We start from the raw sequence: 26844 nt of genomic DNA on the forward strand, positions 1-26844 counted from the left end.
TCAGTGCCCTCCTCCACTTTTAAGGTGTTTGATCTGCAGGCATCGTCTGAAGAAGCCCTAGTCAGGGGGCAAATCCTCACCTCTTCTCTAAAGCTGCCCAGAGTGGAGCTCAGAGGTATGGAGTGACTTTGTCAAGATCACACAGCTAGACAGAGGGAGAGCTGAGATGCACACCTGCGTTTCAAGGGTTTTAAACTTACATCCATGAACTCCTGGGGAGGGGTGTTATCTGTGGAAAACTGGGAAACTGAGGCCCAGAAAAGGGCAGTGAGTTGAGAGAGGCCTTGTAGTGAGTTAGGAAGAGAGCTGAGACCAGAGCCCGGTTCTGATCCCACGTGCAGTTGGCCAACTGTTTCCCAACAGAGCTTCCCTGTGGGTTTCCCTCAGATTTTCGTATTTGCTCCTAAAGTATTAGGTTTCACTTTTTTTCCAACCCTCAAATGGATCATTATACCCATCACCAGCGTGAAGTCAAAGCTGTAGAACAACTTCAAATTGAATGCACCCAAATGTGTTTGAGGATTTTGCTGTCAATCCAGTAAAATTGGAAAAAATGAATATTGCTTGGGTAATAACATTTTTCTTTCCTTGAGATTTGTTTTTTTTTGTGAGGAAGATCAGCCCTGAGCTAACATCCATGCCAATCCTCCTCTTTTTGCTGAGGAAAACTGGCCCTGAGCTAACATCCATGCCCATCTTCCTCCACGTTATATGGGAGGCTGCCACAGCATGGCCTGACAATCTGTGCATCTGTGCGCACCCGGGATCCGAACCCAGGCCACCAGCAGCGGAGCGCGTGCACTTAACCGCTATACCACAGGGCTGGCCCCTTTTCCTTGAGATTCTTATAGGAGCTTTTTCTTGGTCCTAGGGGTAGGATGGTGGCAGAGTGGGGTGGGGAGGCTTTTAGAAACATTTTTTTCTATTACTGTATGTTTGTTTTGCAAAGCCAGCTTCATGGCCCAGAACAAGCTGGACTTTCCATGGAATCAAAGGGTTCATAGGGAAAAGTGGTTGGAGATGGAATTTTACATCTTTATCTTGGCATTTGGTTTGGATATGGGGAAATAAACAGCATGATTTTTGGTAAGGGCCTTTCACATCTGTCATTCATTAAACATGGCTTATCTAGTTGCCTCTCTGTACACAGCATAGGACATATCAACATGAGTAAGTCATGACCTCTGTTCTTAAAGAAGCCACACGTTGGTGGGATAGACAGACTTGTGTATAACTAACAGTCATCCAGGGTGCTTTGTTTTAGATAAAAGTATGAAAAGGTGCCCTGGGGCCCAAAGAAGAGAGAGATGGATTCTGTCTTGGAAAGGAAGGCCAGGATAATTTCACTCAATGATCTTTGTATGGTTCTTCAAGGATGAGAACATTTCATTGAGGAGGGAAGGGTGTACGGGCAGGGAGAAAAGCATGCGCAAAGACAGGGAGATTTGATAACAGCATGAAATCTTTGGAGATTGTTAATAGTCTAGTTTAATCTAATGGAGACAGGAAGCTGGGAATGGCCTAGGTTCTTAAAGGACTTGATTAATGGGATAAAGAATTCAGATTTCATTCCAGGGTCATAAGGAACCATTTATGTTTTTTGAGCAAGGAATGAGATTTTCAGTTCTCTTTTAGGAAAAATTGCTCTGGCAAGAGTGTGGAAGGTATACTAGAGGGGAGCAAGCCTGGAGGAAGACAGGATGCCCAGGAGGCTCCTACAATAATTCAGGCTGGAGATGAGTGTCTAGACCAGAATGATGGCAGCAGTAACCATGAGAGAGGACAGAGTCAAAGCCATTTAGGAATTAGAATTGAGAGGACTTGGTGACTAGAGTAAGAATGAAGGATGACTAGTTCTCCACACTTGGGAGATGAGGTCAATGTCATGGGTTCACTGGTAAAGGAATCCCAGGAGGAAGAGTGAAACTTGTTTGGGAGATCTTGAGTTTGAAATACCTCTTGGAAATGTCTAACAAGCAGTTGGATACGTGGGGCTGGGCTGACTTATGGATGCCTGGGTGGGGATGGGTGTCTCTGATGATTGCCACCTACCTCTGATCAAATAATAATTACTATGATGGTTCACATTATGAGTGCTGAATAGGAACTTGTCACTATACCAATACTTTTATACATATTATCTCACAAAGGACAGTTCAGGGCTATAGATACAATTTTGGGAGTCACTGATAATAAATGACACTTATCGACACTTATGACACTTATGCCAGGGCTGGGCTCAATGCTGTCAATGCACTGTCTCATTGTGAGGCATTATCTGGATCTACGAAGAAGATTCTATTATTACATCCATTACAAAAGAGAAGAAACCGAGGTTTGGAGAGGTTAAAAAATTTGCCAGAGTTTGAATCCAAGGTCTCTTGGCTCTTGAAACTGAGCTCTTAAACCCTTTGTTATATTGCGTCATTAGCAGAGTGGGTAAGTGAAGCTTCTGTGGGATCGCTTAAAGAAAGTTGTGTGAGATGAAGGGAGGGATGAAGAGGTGTAAAGGAAGAAACTTCCACCTCCCTAAAGGAACAACTAGACTGGGAGAGGGTATGGGGGAAGCAGAGGCTAAGGAGGCAGTGAGGGAGACACCAAAAGTAGGAAGGGATCCAGGAGAGCACAAGGGCAGAGAGAGCTGGGCCGACAAAGGTAATGGAGGGTGCAGTTAAATATTAGGGAATTCTGAATGCTGGTCAAGTAGGATGACGCATTTAGAAAGGTGGCCGTGAACTGTGGCAGAGGGACCATTAAATGAACAGTGTTAGGTCTGTAGGTGGATGCCCTGAAGTCCAAAGATGAACAAGTGTTAGCGAATGAATGTTAGGTGTTCTTTCAAGAAGTTTGAGGGTGAATATTTAGAGTGGAGGCAGGGTAGAGAGAGAAGGGGATAGTGAATAGAGCAAGGTCTGTCCTGGGGCCAGAGAAAGGGATGCAGTCAAAAATGAGGGAGGTAGGGTTTGGTCTAAAAATGGAGATGAGAGAAGGGAGTGAGGATAGAAAAATGAAGGTGTAAGAGCAATCAGATCTCATGTTGACCTCCCATGGAGGTAGGAGAAGACTGGGGAACAAAGACCTTGAACTTAGAGATCATCCAGTCCATGTATACCAGACTTGGCCATGGGCTGGAATTACAGGAAGCTAAGTAAAAACATAGATTGCTCTACTCTACCCAAGACTTGCAGAATTAGAAATTCTGGGAGTGGGTCCAAGAAACTGTATGTTTAACAAACTTCCTCAGGAGATTCTTTTGAAGTCAACCCAGCCCTGCCCCCAAGGAGGCATTTAGGAATAGCTGGTTTACCACACTCTCCTATGCTACATGGAAGGAAACTGAAGCGCAGAGGCATTAAAAAGTTCGGAGGGAAGTGGGAACTAAGCCCTAGGTAGGACCCTCTCCTGGCTCCCAAATCAGAGCTCTTCCCCCACACTGCACTATTTTCTTGAAGACAAAATCGAGCCCTCTCAGAACTTGACAGTTTTCTGGGTCCTCAGTTGATCAAGGACATAAAGAAGTTACAGGAGGAATTGCTATTCTTGGTACAAGTTCAGCAGAAGGAACAGAGGAAGGCAAGGGAATGAAGCAAAGCTCATTTTCACTCACAAATGCCATTGTTAGGAGGAAAGAAATTGGATGCAGTTGATTTCAAAGTCAACATCTTTCACGAGGCATTAGCTGATTGGTTTTATCTCTCATGCCCAGTGCCGGTCACAGGCTGGAATCAGTTGGTAGGCCAGCAGGGGATGAAGGAAAAGGACAAAAAGTGGATTCTTCTCACAATAGCATTATATTCTACCAACTACAAATGATTTTTTTTCATTAATGAAGTTGGAATTGAAGCCGTGTAATTCTAGCATCTAACAGCTCACCTTCAGAAAGGTCAACAAACAAGATCCAAGAGAGTTGCCAAGCTTTAAGAGAGGCATATCCGTGGTAAGGCAAACAGAGAGAGAAAAAGACGTAAGGTGCCAGCCACTGAAATATACCCTGGATCTGGCCCTACGATAGGTCCTCATTAACAGTTAACCAGGTGAGCTGGGTGACCACTCTGCAGACCAAATTGTCCCTCTAACACTGAGCCAGGCACCGCAGAGACCTCTGGTTTCACAGGGCGGTAGGATAAATGGGTAAACCTCAGCGAGTTCTGTGATGAGGTAAGGTATGTGTTCTCCCCGCTGTGAATAAGTCAATGATCAGGTACCGAGGTCCTTTGACCAGAGCCTACCCGCACTTGGGGACCACTGAACCCTGTGATGCTCAGCAGCACAGTAGAGGGGAACAGAAGTGGAATTTGGAATCAGATATCATTGCTCTACCATTAACTAGCAATCTTTACCAGTCATGCAGCTTTGGGCAAGATATGGGACCTCTCTGAGCTTCAATTTCCTCTTCTTTCAATAATTCTGCCCAAGTTTACTTACCTCGTAGATTCATTTGAATTTCAAATGTGATAATAAATGTGAACAGGCTTTGTGCATTTTCAGCTGTTTCCATTGTGCTTATAGTCATCATCATCAATAAGAATTATTAGGATGTCTTTTCCAGAAACTGTACCCACCTAGGCATCAGAGGGCTAGGGTTCCATTCCAAATGGACCTCCTTCCACTGTGCCATGAAATAGTGTGGTCATTCACTCTCCAGCACTAATCTTTTCAGAGCAAGCGTATGTGAGCTCTTGCAACATTTTCCAAAGGCCACAGAGCCCAGAGGATACGAGCTTAGGCTCTGTAGGTAGATAATCCTGGCTTTGCCGTTTGTTCTCTCCCTTCCTAACTATGTGACTTGAGCAAGTGGCCTGACATCTCTAGGCAGCTGGATTCCCACTGTGAGATGAGGATGATAGTGGTGCCTACCGCAGAGCATTTTCTGAGATCAAACAGGGAAAGTACTTTGCACTGTGCTTGGTCTGCAGTAAGTGCTTGGCATATGGTATCTGTCTATTACTATTGTTGTTGTTAATTCTGAGGGTTCTTGGTGAAATGTGCACCTTCCTCAGTCAAGATTTATTGATCAGCTGGTGGGGGCAGAGTAGTGCTAGACATTGCCCTTCAGAGAGGAGTCTAGTGGGGAAGGATTAGGGATGAGGTCTTGTCTATGCATCACCGAGACCCTCAGATATTGGCATGTGAGAGCAGTAGACTGAGGTGGTGACTCGGGGCTCTCACCGAGATGATGAGATTTTTGTTGCCGGGGCGTCTTTGGAGGCAGTGGAAGGTTGAGGGAAGTTTGGAATTGTGTGACTCAAATAACGGTGTTCTAGAGTCTCTGGTTTCCTTCCGTTACCTCACCTGCATGAAAGGTGAAGTCATCTCATTATTCCTTCCTCTTTATGAACCACACTGGGTGCCAACACAATTTTCTCTGTTCCCTCTCAAATTGATTGAAAAATGAATCCCCCCCAATTTTGCCCTGAGAGCTGAGGAGCACCGGACTCAAGTATGTAATGCTCTGTTGGTTGATTTATTTAAGTGTATAGTACTCTTTTTGATCATTCCACATATTTAAAACACACAAAAGTCTCCAAAATTTAAAGGAAATGTGTGAATTCAATGCGTGTTTCTACTTTCAAAGTCATTTTGAAATTCCAGATCCGTGTTAGTCCTGTCAGGCAACGTCAGAAAATACGGATTCCAGCCACTTCCCTTGTTACTCAGTATTGTGAAACCTTGAGAAAATGAAACTGTCTCTCTAGATTTCAGTTTTTTTCTTGATTAAGAAAAAGGAATCAGAGGAGATAATTTCAAATTCCTCTCAACTCTAAAATACTCAGACTGGTTTTTGGATCCTTTTGCTTTTGGATTTTTAAGACCATAACACCAGTGATCCAGAAGGGGGCAGCATAAGCTAGATGTTACCTATGAAAGAAAAGAAACGTCTCTGAAAGCTTGAAGTTGTCACTTTTAAAATTCTAGGATTGCATTAAGATTGTATCAGTTGAATTGACTTATTTCAGAACTAAATTTGTTTTAAAAGTAGAGACAGATGAGTCCCAGTGTCTGTGAATTCAATGATGAGTCAACATATGTAATATGAGTTTTAAAATGTATCCACTGAGAAGATACAGTGCTTTTATTTCCAGTTGATTTCTGGCTTGAAGCCCACTGGTTAGAGAGTTTGTGTTTTCAAATAGGATTTTAGTACGCTCTTTTTCTTTTCTCTCAGAGTGATTACAATCATGATTTTTTGAGTCATTCAGAGTTGGGTTCAAATTTCCTTTTATTGTCTGTGTTACCTTGGGTGAGCAATTTAAACTTTTCAGCCACAATTTACATATCTGTAAAAGGCGTTTTATAAGCATTAAAAGAGATAATTTATATGAAGTGCTCATCGCTATGCCAGGCATGCAGTAGTGCTCCACAAATTGATTCTGAGAGGGAGTCTCTAGTAATTTTGAGGCAAATTTCTGCTAATGGGATGGGAACAGGGGTAACATTCAAAATGGATTCTTAGAAGATTTTCTAGTGTAAAAATTCAGTGCCATTCCGGAACTGCACATAGCACACAGTTTTACGTGAGTGAGTGAGAGAGTGGGTTCTAGAATACCATCTTAGGTGTAACCACCTTGAAGGGGAATTCTCTCAAAGCCCTAGAGTCTGAAGGTTGAAGGTTTTAAGATTAAAATTGTGCTCAGATATAACACATTGAATTCCCTGACTCCATGGGTGTTGTTTTTGCACCAGTGGAGTAACTATACCAGGAATCAGAAAATTTTTTCTGTGAGGGGCCAGATAGTACATACTTTAGGCCTTACCAGCCATGCTCTCTCTCTCACAGCTACTCCACTCTGCCTTCGTAGTGCAAAAGCAGCCAGAGACAATGCGTGAACCACTGCTGCTGTGCCTCAATAAAACTTTATTGAGGGACACTGAAATACGAATTGCCTGTGGTTTTCATGTGTTATGAGCTACTATTCTTCTTTTGAATTTTTCCCAACCATTTTAAAATATAAAAACGATTCTTAGTTCTCAGGCTGTACAAAAATAGGCAGAAGGCGGGCCGGCCCCGTGGCTTAGCGGTTAAGTGCACGTGCTCCGCTACTGGTGGCCCGGGTTCGGATCCCGGGATGCACCAACGCACCGCTTCTCCGGCCATGCTGAGGCCACGTCCCACATACAGCAACTAGAAGGATGTGCAACTATGACATACAAATATCTACTGGGGCTTTGGGGAAAAAAAGGAGGAGGATTGGCAATAGATGTTAGCTCAGAGCTGGTCTTCCTCACCAAAAAAAAAAAAAAAAACAGGCAGAAGGCTGGATTTGGCCCTCAGATGGTGGTTTGCCAACCCTTGATCTGTGCCATCCAGATACAGGACACGTTCCTTAGAAAGGGCAGATGTGAGTCTGTTTCAGTAGGGCTTTTCCAGAGCATACACTGACATTGCCTCCTACTCTACTAGACTATAAGTCCTTTGAAGGTAAAGATGGTGTTTTTATGCTATAGTTTTAACATGTAAACTTTAATTTTCATGTTACAAAATAAATACATGCTCTTGTAAAAGAAAAAGTTAAAACACTATACAGTGAAAGTTCCTTGTATTCCAAATATCCCCCTCCTCGCCCCAAATGACCAAGATGAAGAGATAATTACTGTGAGAGTTTGGGCTATACCCTCTCAGATCATTTTTTCTTTTCTAATAACATAGTAGCATCTATCATGATTTTTTACAAAATTTTTCAAATTTTTTACAAAATCATTCTCTCTATTCTTTTAAACTCACTTTAAAATTCATTCAACAATTTTGTTCAACAAATCTTTATAGCAAAGCTACTATGTACCATGCATATATTAGATTGAACCTTATGAAATGGCTGATGTTTAAACCATCTTTTTAAAAAATTTTTATTTTGAAATAATTTTACACTCACACGAACTTCAAAAATAGTCTCTATATTGTCTAGCTTCCCCCAACAGTAACATCATACATTACTATAGCACATTGTGAAAACCAGAAAATTGATGTTGGTACGATATAATTAACTAGTCTACAAAACCTACTTGGATTCCACCGTTTTTATATGCACTCATTATTTTAAAAAACAAACCATTTTTGACCTATAAAAACAACCACTATATATCCTGTACATGTTTTACGTCAGTACTCTTAGATGTAAGGAGGCACCTTTTGTAATATCATGACCCAACTCTTCTTTGGTTGTGGGTTAATGGGTTTCTAAAAGCTGTCTTCAAAGTTTCTCTTAGAAGGTCACTGTGGCATTGCTTCAGAGAAATGACACACACCATGAGTTTGCTCTTGACTCAGGCTTCTTAAAGAGTTTCCGGTGATTAACACATGATACATAAAATATTTTATGGTTAAAATTTTCACATTTGAGAAAATTTAGAAATTATACAAAAGTACTCATAAGAAAAAAATGTTAATTTTCTATAATATTTCCACTCAAGGTCAGATGTAGTTAGCCTTTTAGTATTTCTTTTTAGTTTTCTTTGGAGAGCAAGAGGTATGCATGTGTTTGTGAGCATATTTTTAAGTATTTACATAGTCATTCACTATACTAAGTATAGCTTTATATCCTTTAAAAAAATTACTATGTAATGATAATTTTCTCAGTTCATTCAAATTCTTCGTAAAAAGTCATCCAGAAATATAAAGGTCAAATAGGACAAAGGAAATCAGGTGGCAAAGTATCAGCATTTTCGAATAAATAAACTATTGCTCAGAGAGAGGAAATGTCTTGCCCAAGGTCATACAGCCAGGAAACCTGGGATAAATACTTAGTATTTAGGTAAAGCATGAGGGGGGCCAAGTGGCAGCCTCATAGTACTCTGAGGTCTGGGGTTAAGTTTTATAGAAATTCCATCTGGCTGGAGTACCCCGGTCCACCAAGAACTCAAGAGCCTAAAACACAAGCCAGCAAGCCAATTACTAATTCACAGTGAGAACTCTAGCTGCTGAAGGGTCCATATTTTGGTATTTTTAATTATAAATACATTTTCACCATGTAGGAAAATCTAATATTAATCAGAAATATTGGTGAGTACTTGGACCCAGGAAAAGTGTGGTTAATTTTAAAGATTCTTTTGTTATTAAATTTTAATTAACTTATTTTAAGATAGATAATACACACACATGGCAAAGGTACAAAGTGTATCAAAAATTTTCAATGAAAAGTCAAACTTCCTTTCATCCCTTGTGCCCAACCCCAGAAGTGCCGTTCTCTTGGAAGATCATAGTGCACAGTGTCTCTGTATTAGTTTCCTGTTAACAAATGTAACAAATTACCATAAACACAGTGGTTTAAAACAACACAGATTTCTTATCTTATAGTTCTGAAGGGCAGAGGGCCTAAAATCAAGGTGCTGGCAGGGCTGCGTGCCTTCTGGAGGCTCTAGGGGAGAATCCATTTCCTTGCCTTTTCCAGCTTCCAGAGGCTGCCTGCATTCCTTGGCTTGCTGTTCCTTTCGCTGTCTTTAAAGCCAGCAGTGTAGCGTCTTCAAATCTCTCTCACTCTGACCTCTTCTTCCACCATCATATCTCCTCTCTGACTTTGACCTTTTTACCTCCCTATTTTAATGACCCTTGTGATTATATTGGGCCCACTGGATAATCCTGGATAATCTTCCCATCTCAAGATCCTTAACTCAGTCCCATTACAGTCTCTTTTGCTATATAGGGTAACATATTCACAGGTTCTGAAGATTAGGATGTGGACACCTTCGGGTGTCATTTTTCTGCCTACCATAGTCTCCAAACTATGTTTGAGAGAAAAATGATTCATTCTTCTTCTCTAGACCCAATTAATAATGTATTCTTAGTAGTAAAACATTTATTTATAATTTTTCACACATACCTCCCCACTAATATGTACGTTTTGAAATATATCGCTTCCAAATAAATGATTAAAGGATGAGATTCAAATAAATGTAAATAGAAGTTCTCTTTTTCCCCACACCCAGTGGATGGCCTTGTACATTCGTGGTGAGTACCAAGCTGTCTTTGGAGACTACTGTTCTGGACCATCCCTTTTCAGGATTCAGTGCAAATCACTGTACTGAACATTCCTTCTTGCATCTGTAGGACATGCTGTCTACATGGTACAATTGTGCTTTAGCTCCAGTATAATGAGGTCATTAAGAGCATAGGTGTTGATGTCAGACAGGTTCAAATCCAGCTCTACCCCCTACAACCTGTCCGACCTTGATCATGTTGCTCAACCCTCTGAACCTCAGGTTTTTCACTGGCGATATGGAATAATATCTGTCCCATAGGGTTTTTCATGAGGATTAAATGTTCAATGGAACGTTATTAATAATATGACATTAGATTAACCCTCTTTTGAGTTTAATGCTGGGTCCTTTAACTGGAGTTAGTCTTCTTACATGTGCTCAGCACCCATTTCCTGAGTCTGTCTTAGGTTGGTTACCCCTATCAAAGGCTACTTTCATCCTTTCTGTTTCGATTCCCTTTAGTTTCTGTATTGGTTCCCCAGGGATGTGGTAACAAAGTACCACAAACCGGGTGGCTTACAACAGAAATGTATTCTCTCACAGTTCTGGAGGCTAGAATCTGAAATCAAAGTGTCAGCAGGACCATGTTCTCTCCGAAAGCTCTAGGGGAGGATCTTACCTTGCTTCTTCCAGCTTCTGGTGCCCCAGCGATTCCTTGGCTTGAGACAGCATCACTCCAATCTCAGCCTCCGTGTTCACATGGCCTTCTGTGTGTGTGTGTCCTCTGTGTGTCTCTCTGTGTCCTCTTCTCTTCTTATAAAGACACCAGCCATTGGATTTAGAGCCTATCCTAAATCTAGGATGATTTCATCTCGAGATCTTTAACTAATTACATCTGCAAAGATGTCCTTTTTCTAAGTATGGTCACAGTCGGTGGTTCTGGGTAGACATGACTTTGGGGGGGGACACTATTTAACCCACTACAATCCCTCTTGCAAAACTGCTTTTCTTACAAGTTCTGGGAGTCTCCTGCCTTTGTGTGAATGTTCATGTGTCAGAGTTCAGGGCGTTGAGGATGTAAGGGCCAGGAGACCACAGCCGACATGAAAACCAGCAGTCTTGACTTGTCTAACCCCATCCCCTAGCTGTTAGCATCGCTCCTTTTCACAAGGAAGAAAAATCGCCATCAATTTGTGTTTCTTATTGCTATTTGGTGTATAATACTGTGGCCCTTACAGTGCTGCCCATTGGAGGCTTTCGGCATTTTCTGAAGAAAAAGAAAGTGCTGTTTGCTATCATTCGGCAGTGTTTGTGTTCGCAGTGTCTCTCCCATTAGACAATTCCAATTTAAAATACAGATTAGCCCTGACAAAACTGACCCAAGCTGGCTTTTGTCTTTGATGGTTTCAATTTCAGGCTTCTCCATCACAAATGATTATAATATGACAGGATTTTGACAGAATGGGGGTAGGAGTTTTGAATCCTTACCTGCAATTTCCAGCTCGAGGGGATAATAGCAGAGAGAAAAACAACACTAACTGAGGTGTAGGATATGAAAACATGCTGAATTTCCCCCTCAGAGTTTTATGCTCCCAGGCATTCAACAAGTCACTTTCCCTGTTGAACAAATAAGCTCTCTTGAACCAAATTACTAGCCTTACAAAACCTATCACATCTCTCCTTTTGCTTTGAGGGTGAGGAAGCTTGGGGGGAACAATGATCAATTTCAGTAACTATTAGCCTAGGTATTTATTATATCCAGACCTTGTCTCTGTGTGGCTTTTTGTTCTGTTTCTATTGGAAGGCTTTATGGCATGTATGATTTTATGTCCTTCCTGGACATTTCCTCCTTCGCTGGCTTCTGTGACACTACTCTCACTTTCTGCTCTCTGCCCACTTCTTCTGCTTCCTTCTCCCCCACCTCCTCTGCCCACCTTTCTTTTTTTCTTTTTTTGGTGAGGAAGATTGGCCCTGAGCTAACATCTGTTGCCAATCTTCCTCTTTTTGCTTGAGGAAGATTGTCAATGAGCTAACATCTGTGCCCATCTTCCTCTATTTTGTATGTGGGATACCACCACAGCATGGCTTGATGAGCAGCGTGTATGTCCGTGCCCAGGATCCGAACCCACAGACCCTGGGCTGCTGAAGTGGAGCACATGAACTTAACCGCTATGTCACTGGGCCGGCTCCTCTGCCACCTTTTAAGTGCTGGGGTTTCTCAGGATGCCTGCTCTTTTGTCTCTCTGGACATGCAGCCCTTGGATTTCTTGTACACTGAAGATTTTAATTGCTCTCTGGGTACTGATGACTCCCAGATCAGTATCTGCAGCTCCAGCCTTTTCTTGAGTTCGATTCAGATTCATATCCATCAATTGCTTGTTAGGCGAATAGTGTTTGTGTGTGTCTCTCAAGTCCCTTATACTCAGTGACTCTAAATTTGAGCTCATCACCTTTCTCTCCAAGACTTGCCCTCTGCTCTGCTGCCACTGTCGCCAGCCTAGGGGACAGTTCAGGCAATGGCCCAGTGTCTCAAGTAGGAAACTGCGAGTTATCTAGGACTCTTGTCTAGTCCTCACCCGCACATTCAATGTCCATATCCTGTTGATCTCCCTCCTAAGCATTTCTGGAATCTCTCTCTCTCCCATCATTTCTGCTAGCTCTGAATGTCAGACCTGGAATAAGATGATAACTCTCATCTTAGCTGTTCCCTTATCTTCCTAACTGGTCTATAACATTTTTCAAACCTTTCTATGGTTTCCCACTGCTTACAGAATGAACCCGAGACTCACCAACATGAAACAAAAGGCCTTCCATGACTTGTTCCTGCCCATCTCAGTCCCGTTCCTCATTTTACACCTTCATAGCTGCTAGCCATTTGACATGGGAGCCCATACTGTTTCATGCTTCCATAGCCTTGCTGATGCTGTTCTGTCTGCCTGGAACGCCTCTGCCACATTTCTTTGCTAATTCTTACACAACCTTAACTCAGCTCAGGTATTATTCACTCAACAAATATTTATTGAGCACCAAGTATGTGCCAGACAGTTTTGGGGTCCCAGTGTTGAGCAGGCAGAGAGGGACTCTGTCTTCATGGAGTTTAATTCTAATGGCTGTTACTAAACTACAATGTGCTGAGGGCTTCTCTCTCTGCCTGTTCTCCCCAGTAGCCTGTCCACACTCCATCATTACCCTTGACCTGTTAGGCTGAAATAACCATCTGGTGTCCCTTCCCTAATGTACTGTAAATTTCTTGAGGGTAGAGGTCAGGTCATATTCATCTCAGCCTTCTTTGTGTGGAACAGTGCTTAGCTCTTGGTAAATTCTCACTATGTTTCCCCTGTTGAACTCAACTATCAGTTACAAATAAATGACTCCATGTCTCAGCTTAAACTTCACATTCTCCAGGACAGGGCCTCCATCCCCACAATATGCCTCTAGAATATCCTGTACTATTTCTTCCCAGAATTTTGCACAGTTGTAACTAGTTATTTTTTCAACTATTACATTATTTGTTTAAATTTGGTTTTCTGCTCTAAGTTGTAAATTCCACGAGGTTAATGGTATAGCCAACAGAGTGCATGGCCTGTAATAAATACTCAATAAATATTTGTTAACTGACAGACTGACACATTTTCTTGATGGATAACAATGTTGAATGCATTGCTGGGGTCAACAGAAAACAGATCCAATTGCCTACCAGTCTGATGCCTCACTCTACCCATCTATAAAATGGAGATGTTCCTGTGGGATAATGTTGGATAGCAGATGAGTGAGCTTTAGATAAAACCATATCAAAACAAATATACATAAATAAATTATACAAAAAAGGAAAGATCGGATTAAACACATCAAGGGAAATTCCACATGAGCTTTGAAATATCTATTTCAGGATGTGCTATTTTATTCTCCCACAGGATATATAAACGTTTTCTTCTCTTTTTCCTTCCCAGCACCTGAGACAGCAATTATTGAGCAAAATGGAGTTGAATCAGAACAGGTAAAATTTTTTGTGAAGTATTTGAAGTATATGACTTAGATTTTAAAAATCCCACAGTAGAGGTTTGCAGAAATGAACTAGGGAGGGCAGATATATCTAAGTGGCAAAATGCATCTCAGCTGTTATGAAATAGCTAAGGAATTTGTAGACTTGTACTCTTGGTAGAAGTAACATCAATATTGTTACTTCTGTATATGTAGATGCTTTGAAAAGAAAAAGAAAAAAATACAAAAACATGGAAAATCATATATGTTCCCTCCGTCTGGCCAAGATTAGTGACATCCTGCAGAATCAACACCTGCCACGAGCATTCCCCTTATTTTCTGAGAATACCCTTCATTAATGTTTATTATTACAAAAGTGATTCAGGCTGCTTTAAGTAAAAATTTCAGGCAGTATAGACATCTGTAAAGGAAAAGTAAAGGTCTCCTATCCCTTCTTTCTTTTTGCTCTTCTCTCTCCTCCGAGAGAGATTGTTGTCCTGTCCTTGCTGCTGGGTTGGACAATGGGACAGGAAGGCGGGGAAGGGAGCCTGGCCCGGGCGATGCGCGATGGCGTAGCCGCCACAAGAACTACGTGCTGCCCGCCAAACAATGCTTCTCAAACTTATTTGGTGTCAGGACCCCTTTATACTCATAAAAATTAAAACTGAGAAGTTAAAAAGAATTCATTAAATACGAATTCATTTAAAAACAAGAACAACAAATCCATTACATGTAAACATAACATTTTAATGAAAAATAACTATATTTTCCCAAATGAAAAAAATATTAGTGAGAAAAGGGGCATCGCTTTACATTTTCGCAAACCTCCTTAATGTCTGGCTTAATAGGAGACAGAGAGATTCTTGAATCAGCTTACATACTCCATCGTTAGAGTGATGATATTATCACATCACAAGTCACGTCACCTCTGGGAAACCCACTGTACATCTCATGAGAGAATGACAGTGAAAATGGCAAAGAATGACTCTTGGAAACCATTTTGATCTCATGGGTCCCCTGGCTACACTTTGAGAACCGTTGCTGTAGAAAATTTGAAATTGAGTTCTGTTTTTTGGTTGATCTTGTTGCCTCCAGAAGTCTAAGTCAGCCATGAGAGGAGCTGCATAGGGCTAGGGAGAGCTCAAAGCATTCGGGCAATGGCCGGCAAAGAGATTTGAGTGGAGAACACAGCTCACAGCACAGTTATTTTTATCTTCCGACCCTTGAGCCCCACAGCCCATAGGCCTGATGTGTAAGACTGAGGAAATTTGGGGGGTCTGGTAAAGGGTTTCAGACCTTCAGAGATTTTTTAAAAAGTTCTGATTTGTGAGGCTGGCTTCGTTTTGATCTTGAGACACATTGGGCAAAAGGTGGGGAGATGCAGTGAAACTGCTGATGATTGGGAGGTATGATTGGGATGGGAATCTCATGCAAGGATGACATTCAGAAATGAGTGGCCAACTGCCTTCCTTGTGTCTCACAGATAAAAATGGCTGACAACTTCGAACTGCTGATGATCATTGCTCCCTCCCTGGGGTTTGTGCTGTTGGCATTGCTTGTGGCATTTTTCCTTCGAGGTAAGGAGGGCAGGACCACGTGGGATGGAGACCTTCAGAACTACAGAGACTTCAGGAGGATCCGGGATTGGATTGATTCTGCTTCCTGCCCCTTTCTCTGTTCCCCAGAGTCCCATTTCTATCATTGTCCCCGTCCCAATAGAGGAGGCCACAGGTCAACTCATTCTCCCTAAGATGCCCCAGGCTTCATGTATCATCCTCCTAATAGAATTTATATTTTGGAAAAGAAAAAAAAATAAGAGCACCTTCATATTTGGACACTTATTCTGTGGCAGTCCTGATGCTATACACTTGCCTTGCCTAACTCATTTCAACCTCATTACTGCTTAAGTGGAAAGTACCATTATTATCACCGTCTTGGGGTGGAGGAAACCCTGGCCCAGCCTCCTCCTCTGCCTGAGATTGCCCCAGGAAGAAAGCCATGAATGATCTCAGTCTTTGTGTTTGTTACCTTAAAGCAAGATTTATTAACCTAGGATCCACAGATAGACCTCAGGGGACACGTGAATCCTTGAAATCACATGCAAAAGTGCTTGTAGTTTATATCTGCATTTTTCAAGGGGCAGTGTCCATAGTTGTCATTAGATTCTCTAGCTGGTCCGTGACCTTGCACCCCACCTCTCTGCCTTCAAAAAGTTTTAAAACACTACAAAAAGGAGTCATGGAGGCCAGCCCAATGGTGTAGTGGTTAAGTTTGCCTGCTCTGCTTCGGTGACCCAGGGTTCGCAGGTTCGGATCCTGGGCGCGGACCTACGCACCACTTATTAAGCCATGCTATGGCAGGTGTCCCACATATAAAGTAGAGGAAGATGGGCACGGACGTTAGCACAGGGCTGATCTTCCTCAGCAAAAAGAGGAGGATAGATAACAGATGTTAGCTCAGAGCTAATCTTCCTCACAAAAAAAAAAAAGGAGTCACAACACAGGGTTTATAGTTTTCATACAAAGTGTAGGCATATGGCACCTAGTCCTATTGTAAAATAAAAAAAAAAAAGTTGTTCTGCAGTTATTAACAGAAACTATTTCAAAGCAGTAAGTGAGGAGAGAAGACTAGTAACCATCTCAGCCTGTTTGATGTGAAACTTGTGTATTTTAACACCTGTCCCTAATAAACACTGCAAAAGGAAATTTGGGACTTAGTGGAAGCCTGCCATCAGCCCTCATACAAAGGCGTGTCACAGTTTTGAAAATTATGGGTCTGTCTCATAGGAAGTGTTTTAAATCCTAGTGAGTCCTTGAATTCTGGGTGGGCAAACGAGTCAAGAATGAAGCAGCTAAACACCATTGCCCAAAGGAACAACTTTGTAATTGATGGGCACTGCCTTGGGGTCGAAAGAATCAGTCATTTGACCCGGGAAACAAATGGCTTTCCCTGCCAAAGCCAGTCCCTACCTTCTCCCCTTTGGACCACCTCTGCTCTTCGTAAGGTAGCTTTGCACTTCCCCAGCACTTCACGTGTTCTAGCTACTCTGCTTATAACGTGGCTTTGTCTTTTCAGGGAAAGTCATGAAAACCAATTGTTTCCAGAAACACACAAGGTAATTTATCTTGCATGACTGATTGTTGTAATGATTGTACAAGCTGTTACAAATGATTAGATACTACTCAGTGGTTTAATGACTTGTGCTTGTGTTCTGATTGAATACAGGGTTGGAGAAACGTGCCATTGGAGGTGAAAAGGATGTGGGGATTTAGTTCACGTTAACCTCTGTCTTGATTAACACTGTGTTGTGTTTGTCCAAAATGCAAATACAAAGGCAGGTTGTATGAATAGAAGTATGGCATGCAAAAGAAGGTGATAAGTCACTCTACTCAGTGCTTGAAATTCTTTGTTCAACTCCGGGCAACTCACTTTAAAAAGACATTGTTAAACTGGAGTTCTTGGAGAGGAGAGTTGACAGTTTGGAAAACAAAAACACATGTAGAATCTTGTTCCTCAGATTTGGTTCCTCTGCCCACTTAGACCATGGGAGCAGTTCTTGTTTTTTTTTTTTTTTTCTTTTTGTGAGGAAGATCAGCCCTGAGCTAACATCTATGCCAATCCTCCTCTTTTTGCCGAGGAAGACTGGGCCTGGGCTAACATCTGTGCCCATCTTCCTCTACTTTATATGGGATGCCACCACAGCATGGCCTGACAAGCCGTGCATCGGTGCGCAGCCGGCATCCGAACCCGGGCCGCCAGCAGCGGAGTGCGCGCACTTAACCGCTACGCCATGGGGCCGGCCCCTGTTTTGTTTTTTTAAAATAGTTTGAAGAGTCTCTGTAAAGGGATTTTGGATATCCATCCTGTTCTATAGCTTTTTGGGAAGGAAATGAAAAGATTTGGTATAAACTGTGATGAAGACCTTGCCAAATCAATACCACAATATCTCTTAATAAATAAATATTAACGACTACAGAAACTGAGGCTTAGCAAGGTGACTTTCCAAGGTCATACTTGGAGGTCCTTTTGGTAAATAAACACATTTAGATTATGATTTTATATTTTGCTAATAAGAAACTTTTAATTCCCTTATTAGAATAGGTTGGCAAAGCCCCTTATCACTTGTGGCCTCAGTTTTCCTATCTGTGAAATGAGCCCCTTGGACTGGATGGACTGAGCCCTTTTACCTCTAACAGCCTTGGTTCGTTATGTTGTAATTCAGCAGCCTCCATTTATTTCTGATCTCCTTGTCTCCCATTATCAGCCTCTCTCTTCTTTTTATAGGCTCAACAATGCTGGAGAATGTAAAAATGTCCTCGATGACATGCAGCATGCAAGAGAAGATGAGGAGGGTCTTTTCACACTCTAACATGCTACTTTTTCTTGGGATTGAGGATTGGCACATAATGTGTGAATTGTCAAAATAAGTCCTGGAATGTTTTGATTTTATTTTTTTTTTAAAGCCTCATCTGTGCCATTGGTGTCGTTGATCCAGCGTTGCTTTAGTTTCACAAGTGAAAGGTACTTTAGGGACCACACTTTCTCTGCCCCGTGCTTTACTCTTCTCTGTAGCACCACTGCTAAGTGATCTTCCACACTATGCTTGAGCACTTTCACTGATCATGAGCTCACTACCACACCCATGGGAGTCCATTCAATCTCAGGGAAGTTTTGAGACTTAGAAATATTTAAAACAATGTCTGTCTTCACATAGCATCTGCCTGTGGGTCCTAGATGAACTCATTGTACTTACACAAAACATGTCTAATCTCTCTTCTACCTGGCAGTGCTTCAGATGCTGGAAGGAGAACCTCAGGTCTCTCCAAATTGCCTTACCTCTGGGACATGATTTCTGGTCCCTACTCTGCCCTACTTGCCTTCACCTTGTATGCATTTGTATCTTTCCTTTTATGCTCAACATTCAGAGTTCAGTGCTCCATTCTACGTATGGTATGTGCAGCCCTGGGTCTAAGCTTCATCAATAATGCAGGAAATAACGTGAAATTGCACAATAATTTTGGCTCAGCTCTAAAACTCCTAAGTTTTCTGTTATTTTCTGTTCACATTTGAATGTCTTTAGAGGTGACCATAGTGTCACATCTTAATTTTTGCATGGGGAATTTAATTTTGGAAACAACCAAGATTCCATCAGAGCAAAATGTGATGAATGATGTGGACATTCAACCAGAGCCAGCGCATGGATGGGACAGTAAGGTGGTCCAGATTAGCTTCTCTAAATACACTTCATGGAAATTTGATCCTTAAAAAGAATGGGTTTGTTTAAAAACTTTAATAGCTAGCAGCATGAAGAACCTGGGAGACAGATTAAAGCAGACAGTTGAATGAATGAATGGAAAGAGTGAGAAAGGCCTCTGGTTGGGCAGAAATGTGGAAAGTCAACCAGATCTGAAAGAAATTTCCCTGAAATACATCCTAGTATGTTTAGGGCAATAGCAGCATTAATGAAATAAGCACAAAGTCTTTCAAGGTAACCACCTTTTGTATTTCTACTCTCTTGGTATTACCTTTAAGAGAGGAAAATAATCAGTCTTGATTGTATCATGCAGTCAAGGCTGTACTTGACTGGTACTTGCATGGATCCAGCAGTTAATAAAAAAATCCTCCTCTCACCCAAGCACTTGGAAAACAACTTGCCCAGAGCAGCATGCCTTCTGGCTCATTCTTTTGGTGCTGAGCAGAGTGGCAAATTTGGCCTAAGTGAAGGAAGCAGCTAGCAGCCTGTGGGTAGCTTTTTTTTTTTGGCTTGACTTGCTCCTCTACATTAGCTTAAGACACTGGAAATGATTTTTTCTAGTGTGCTAAACTCAAGTTTAGAAACTGAGGGGTAAAATGAATCTAGAATCATGTTCAGGGCCTCAGTTTCCCCATCCGGAAAATGAGTGGGACTAGATGACCTTGTATAGATAGTCAGGTTCTAATACTTTGTGATTCGATGATACACCCCATCCTAACTTAGTTCATGCTCCCTTGTCATCTTCCAGAACCACCAGCACCATCAATACCACCACCAACTTAGGTCTGACTAGAAAAAGAAGATGGCAAATACTTCCTAAACAGAACATTTAAGCTCAATGAATACCTTTCTGTTTTGCAAGGGGGCCATCTTCAATCTTTTCCCAAGTATATTTCTGAAACTCCTTGGTCAGACTAAGAAACATTTAAATAAGGAATCATACTATTTAAAACTGGTAATGGCCTCCAGGATCCTCTAGCCTAGTAGTACTCAATCTTAGCTGAACACTGCAGTTAACTGGGGAGTTTTAAAAAATGCCGATTCCCGAGTCCCAGCTTTAAGAGATTCTTCTGTAATTGGTCTGGGGTGTGGCCTGGGCATCTGAATTTTAAAAAAATGCCCCGAGTGGTTCTAATGTGCAGCCAGGACTAAGAACCATTGCTCTAGCTCAGTGGTTCTCAAACTATGCACTTCAGATCAGCAGCCTCAACATCACCTGGAACTTGTTAGACATACAAATTCTTGTCCCCACCCCATACCTGCTGAATCAGAAACTCTGGGGTGGTGTGGGGGGAGCCCAGCGATCCGTTTTTTAACAAGCGCTCAGGTGATTCTGATGTTTGTTAGAGTTGAGAACTATTGCAGCATAAAAATCCCTAACTTGGGGATTGAGATTTCAAGAAAAGATTCCTCCTTAACCAGGGCTCTGTGGGGGTGGGCGTGGCTACACGGAGCCCGGAGAGTTTCCAGGAGCAGCAGGCGGCAAAGGTCCGGGTGGAGGTCCTTGTCAGAGACCTCATTTAAGCTGGCATTACTTTCTGCCTGGACTCCTGCAGCAGTTTCCTCACTGTACTCACCACCTTCACTCCTCTCCCTCTCCAATTTGTTCTTCATTCTGTGGCAGAGGTATCATTTCTAAATGCATATCTGAGATTCCTGTCTCCTGACTTGTACCCACTTAGGGTCTGCCCAAGGCTGGGGTGGCAAACGATGACTTCAGAGGCCAGGCAGCTGATACAGATGAGTGAGGCAATGGGACGTGATGTGGCCTGTAACAAAGTGGAATGTGTGTGTCCACTTAAAGGCATTAACATTCAGTGTTAGTTAAAATAACGTCCTGGGTAAGCTACATATGGCCATGGGCTAGAATAAGGCAACCAGTCTGAGACTCAAAGGTCCAGGGTGTGGGTTTTACCAAATGATGAATTAATAAATATATAATTCTTATACTGAGACTCCTTGACCAGAGGAGGTCGTTGGAGTAGTTGTTCCCCACTTTCCCTCTCTGTGCAATCAGGATGCTATCTACAAACAACTTCCTGGTATCTGTCGTGTGCAGGAGACCAGAAGAGAGAATCACTTCCCTTTAAGGATCTTAAAAATCTAAATGAGACAAAACACATGGGAAATGCAATAGAATGGAATCAGTGTTGTTTTCCCATTGCCACAAGGAAGGGCTTTGATGGACATGTGGCTCTTATAGCTGGTGTTTATGTGGTGGGTCCACAATCAAACCTTGAGTATTTAGAGCAACCTAATTCTGCAACCTTGATGTTGGCCTTTCTAGGGTAAACGAAAGAGATCACATCCAATCCTTGAGCAGCATTTGCTATGTTCTAGGTACTCTACTAAGTGTTTCAAGGCAATTTCTCATTGAATCTTCACAGCAGCTCAGTGAAACAGGTATATTATTTCTGCTTTCAGAGCTGAGAAAACAGAGTCAGAGATAGGAGGGGAAGGAACTTGCCCAGGGTGACATAGTCTAACCCCCTGTGACAGAGCCGGATCTTGAACCAGGCTGGAAGGACCTCACACTCTTAACCACTACCCTGTCTTTCACAGTGAGGGCCCTAATTTAAGATTTCAAGCATATGGAACTGCAGCATTGACCTGTGTTGGTCCCAAATGGATTTTAGTTTACTCAGATCCATGGAAACCTGAGTGTTTCGATGGTTCTCCAATCCCAACCCCTTTATAGCTCAATCTTCCCTTGTCCCCACATTATTTACTCAGCATCTTATTTACATTTGCAGAGGAAGCTGCAGGAGGAGAACCTGGCAGGAGCCTTAATGAAGCCAGGTGGGACACATTTAAATGGGACTGTGTTGAACTAACTCATGAAGAACTGAAGCCAGCTGTCAGCGGGCTTAATGAAAGGTTAACGGGAATCCGGCAATGGGTGGCTGGGGAGACTCTTTGTCTCTCTAAAGAAAACAAAAAGTTGAGAAGTGGGCTCCCTGGGTGGAGGCAAGAGCAGACGGAGGAAGGCACTTGTAACCAAAAGGCTGGGTCTCAAAATAGAGTTGTATTCAGATTTGTAAGCATGTTACAGTCTTAAAGAAAAAAAAAAAGCACCCTGAGTTCTCAGCTCTCTGAGCATCAAAGGACAGCGAAGTGTTCCCGAATAAGATGAATGCTAACACTGTTATGAAGGAGATTGGGGAGCGCTGGAGATGTCTGCTCACAGAACAGAAGGTGGGTTCACTTTCTAAGCGAGCTAACAACGTTCCGTTCTGCAGTTGTGTGCTTTATCCACGTTGCATATGGAGTAGGGAGGTGGGGGAGCAGGAAAGACCCTTACACATCCTTCCATTCAACTCCCATTTTTTAGCTGATGAAACTCAGGCCCAGGCAGGAGGAATGAGTTACCCCAGGCTACACAATAAACCAGTGCCAGAGCAGAGACCTAAACCACGTACCCTAGACTTACCTCTGTGGCCACGTCGTAAACTTGATCTTGCATTTTTCTAAGTCCTCCTGGATCTGCTGATTATTTACCCTTCTGAAGTCACATTTATTAAGTTCTTGTTGGTGCATGCAACTCAGCATTTCTTCTCCTTGAGCCATCTTTCCCAGAACCCCTCTGACCCCTGACTGCTGCTCCCAGAAAGAGGAATTGGAATGTGGAAGTGCAAATCTTGGCTGTTCTGTTGCTCTCTTAAGAACATCACCGTAACTAGGGGGACCAACTTGTCCCGGTTTCAAAACTCTAAGTCCTGCCTGCGGGAACCCCCTTGGTCCCCGGCAAACTAGAATGGTTTGTCAACCTAAGTCCATAGCTAAACTAGAGATCAAAAACAACACCCCTCTGAGTTCTTTCATTCACAGCCCCTGCTCTTGACTTGATTGCAGTCATCATTTTATTCTGTGACTTTGCCATTGGACCCAAGTGGAATTTAATTTGTTCAGATCCAGCATTAGAATCGACTACTTCATCTAGATTCTAGAACCTTGCTATGCAACATGTGGGGCTCAGACCACCAGAATTGTCGTTATCTGGGGGCTTGTTAGAAATGCAGAATGTCAGTCCTGCAGAATCAGAATCTGCATTTGAACAAAGTCTCTGTGTGATTCATGTGCACAATAAAGATTAAGTACTCATCTAAAGCATTGATTTTCAAACAATGCACCTACACTTTGAAATCACATGGGGAATTTAAAAAATACTGGTGCTTGACTCCCCTCTGAGGTCTTGATTTAACTGGCGCGGGGTAGACCTGGGCATCGGGAGTTCTTAAATCACCCCAGTTCGTTCTAATATGCAGCAATGTTTGCGAACCACTGTCTGAAGGGAGGATAGCTTTGCACCCGAAAGTAATGTCACCAACTAATCAGGATAACTCTTGGCCTAAGTTACAAGTTTATGTGGGTCTAATATCCCACATGATTGTGCTCAAGAAAGTGATCAATAAAATTGCTCAAGAAGATCTGAGGAGACAAGATAATGGCTTAAATGTCCCAATTAATATGGATAAGGCCCATTAAAGTAATTAAAAACCAAGATATAATCTTTGGTCTGTGGAAATGAACAATGAGAAAACAGAAAAGATAAACAGAGAAGGAATGTCCAGGGGTCAAGGTCGTGCTATTACTCTCTTCAGAGACATCAGAGGGATAATGAGGAGATGACACTAAGATTATGAGAGAAACTTGGAGGATTGGTTAAGTGGTAACCTTTGTTGCAGAACAAGGAATTTTGTAAAACGGTAACTATCTGCCATCTTGTACCTGAATATAATGGGAGAAACTCCTCAGGGAAGAGTTATTCATTGTCTCAGTAAGGTTGTATTCAGCTGCAAGTAAGAAAATACTAAAAAGTAGTGATTTAATTAAAGACTTTTTGTGTGTGTGTGTGTGAGGAAGATCAGCCCTGAGCTAACATCCATGCTAATCCTCCTCTTTTTGCTGAGGAAGACCGGCTCTGAGCTAACATCTATTGCCAATCCTCCTCCTTTCTTCCCCCAAAGCCCCAGTAGATAGTTGTATGTCATAGTTGCACATCCTTCTAGTTGCTGTATGTGGGACGCAGCCTCAGCATGGCCAGAGAAGCGGTGCGTTGGTGCGTGCCTGGGATCCGAACCCGGGCCGCCAGTAGCGGAGTGCACGCACTTAACCACTAAGCCACAGGGCCAGCCCTAAAGACTTTTAATTATTTCACATAACTAGAAATCTGGACTTAGGCTTTTTCAGGGTAGGTTCAACAGCTTCACTACAATGAGATATTAGAGTCTCTGTGACTTTCTTGGCTCTTCCCTCATGGTTGAAAGATAGCTGCCACAGCTCTAAGACGCCCTCACACAAAAGTATCCCAAGCAGGAAGGAAGGAGGTGGATGGAAATGGGACTTTTTCCCTAAAGTGACTTTTATCCTTTATCAAAAAGGGAATCTTTCATAGAAGTTACCAGAAGACTTCCCCATATATTTCATTGGTGATATATTTCACTGGATCACATGCCTACCCTTTGGCAAAGGAGAATGAGATTTCTAGGACTGATCTGCACCAATCATTACTCAGCTTCTAGGCTGTGCATATTGCCATTCAGCCAAAACTTAGGATCAGTCAGCATGGGAGAAACTGGGAATGGCTGTTGGGTAGACAACCTTGATTTCTGCCACATTCACTCTCCAACAAAAGCTTTTAAGGCATCTCCTATGTGCCTAAGGGCCCCATTGGGTGCTGGGATATGGCAATGAACCAGTCAGACCCCGTCCCTGTTCCCAGGCAGCTTACAGTCTACAAAGCAATTTCCATCTTTATTATGCATTTCATGATCCAAGTATTTGGGTCATTTCTTATGTACCTGAGAAGCGAAGAGAATGAAGAGATAAAAAAGGATAAAAGTTTAGAAATTCTGCATACGCATTTTCTTGAAGCTCTGGAACTGTATCTTTGATGGGAGTATCAGGATTCAATGGCGGAATGAGGTGGAAACATTTACCCTGGGGGGTGAAGGCAAATTATAGCAAAACATCTTAGCTATGGTGAAACTTTATAAGCTTGGCAGAGAGTAGTTAGCTTGGTAAAAGTGCAATGATAGAGTAATGGAAATAATCATTTCTCTGTTTCTATGCTGTTTTATACTTTTCTAAGCATTTTCAAACACACAGTACTCTGTGTCAGAGGAAGGGCATATCTCCATTTTATAGAGGAGAAAAATGGAAGCACAGAGAGGTAATGCGACCATCTGGGTTCCCACCATAGTTCAGACTAGAATCAAGTATCCTGATTCCTCCTCAATCCAATGGGTGAATATCATCTTTATGGGGTGCCAACCATGTGCACCTGGCTTCGTGGTTGGACCTAGTAACAGAACTAGTGGTCACCACTAATATGATTTAAGCACTTACTGTATGCCACGCACTACCCTAAGCACTTCAAATGCATTGTTTTATTGAATCGTACCAATCTCCCTATGAGGAAGTTGCCAGTTGTACCCCTGTTTGACAGCTGAGGAAATGGTTGCTCAGAAGCATCAAGTGGCTAGTCTGCAGTGGCACTGGGATTCAAAGTCTGGAGCAGCTCCAAAGCTGGGGCCTTAACTTTGTGCTGTGGCCCCTCCAGGTGTATAAAATAGTGACCTATCATGATTGTACTGCTATGTAAGGCAGAAAGGACCGTTCTGCTGGGAGTTGTAGGTTTTCCCCTCATCGCCTTAGTAAGATTAGGTGTTCTCCCTCCCTGGTCTGTCTGGATACCACCGGCCAGGAAATGGGTGGCGGAGTGTGAAGGGCATGAAGCCAGAGGGTCTTTGGGCCTGGGTCTCACGTTCTTGAAGAGACTCAAGTTTAGATTCACCTCCAAATGAGGCCATCTATTCAGGCACAGCGACTGAATAATCAGGATCTAGCATTTAAAATCTTCAACAAATTTGGCCTCCTCCGTGCTTTTAAATACACCCTGAAAGACTTAAAAAAACAAAGAGAGAAAGGAAGTGGCCTGGGCTCCATCTCCTGCTGAGAAGTCTGGTCCTGCCATCCTCCTCCCTGGCTTTACCCTTCGCTGCGTCTTATCTCTATTCTCCACCCCAGTTATCTCTGTTCCCTCTGCTCTGTTTCTTTCCTTCCCCTTCTCTCCTCCCTCTGAGATGCCGTTGGCGTCTTATCTCCCTTCCGCAGCTCCATCAACATAGTCCTATCATTTTTTTCTCCTGATTCAGGATGCCTTGGCATCATTTTAATCTGTTCCTCTGAGCTTTGGTTTTCTATCTCTTCCTAAACTTAATCTCAGACCCTTCTTCACTGAGGTGAAAAAAAAGCCTGAACGAGATTACACAACCTGACAATACCTTCTGGCTCGGGACAGAGATGATTAGAAAAGACAGCAGAGTCTTGCTTCACTATAACACCCTGGGTAGGCTGTGGTGAAAAAAGTTTTTTAATTAACCAAAGACTCACCATCAATTAATGCTATGAACCCCTCCCCCCACACACCTTTTTTTTAACTACTGTTGAATAATTTTGCAACACACTGGCGTGTGGAAAGAGACACAGGTCTTGGAGTCAAACTTGTGCAGATCCTGAAGCTGCTCTTGCCCGGCCAGATGGACCAGGACAAGTTGCTTGGCTTTCTCTTAGTCTCAGCTTCATCATCCATAAATTGGGAATAATAATGGGACCCTCCTAAGCAAGCATTAAACGTAGCAATGCCAGTAAAGCAATTGGCACAGTGTTTGGCACAGGTAGGTGCTCCATGACTA

At 42.5% G+C, this 26844-nt stretch overlaps 1 protein-coding gene across 1 annotated transcript in view; it reads left to right on the top strand.

The window, feature by feature from the left end:
- The window catches only part of TIMD4 (T cell immunoglobulin and mucin domain containing 4), a 33649-nt gene extending 15103 nt beyond the window's left edge, over positions 1-18546 (top strand). Inside the window, exons 6-9 of the mRNA XM_087429503.1 lie at positions 10332-10346; positions 15377-15470; positions 16969-17008; positions 18178-18546. Coding sequence (XP_087285629.1) covers positions 10332-10346; positions 15377-15470; positions 16969-17008; positions 18178-18262 — 234 coding nt within the window. The 3' untranslated portion in view covers positions 18263-18546. The remainder of the gene's footprint in view (positions 1-10331; positions 10347-15376; positions 15471-16968; positions 17009-18177) is intronic.
- Positions 18547-26844: the final 8298 nt, after the last annotated feature.

Source organism: Ceratotherium simum, chromosome 4, assembly GCF_057802395.1.
Source record: "Ceratotherium simum simum isolate JZ-2026a chromosome 4, ASM5780239v1, whole genome shotgun sequence".
Taxonomy (NCBI): Eukaryota; Metazoa; Chordata; class Mammalia; order Perissodactyla; family Rhinocerotidae; genus Ceratotherium; species Ceratotherium simum.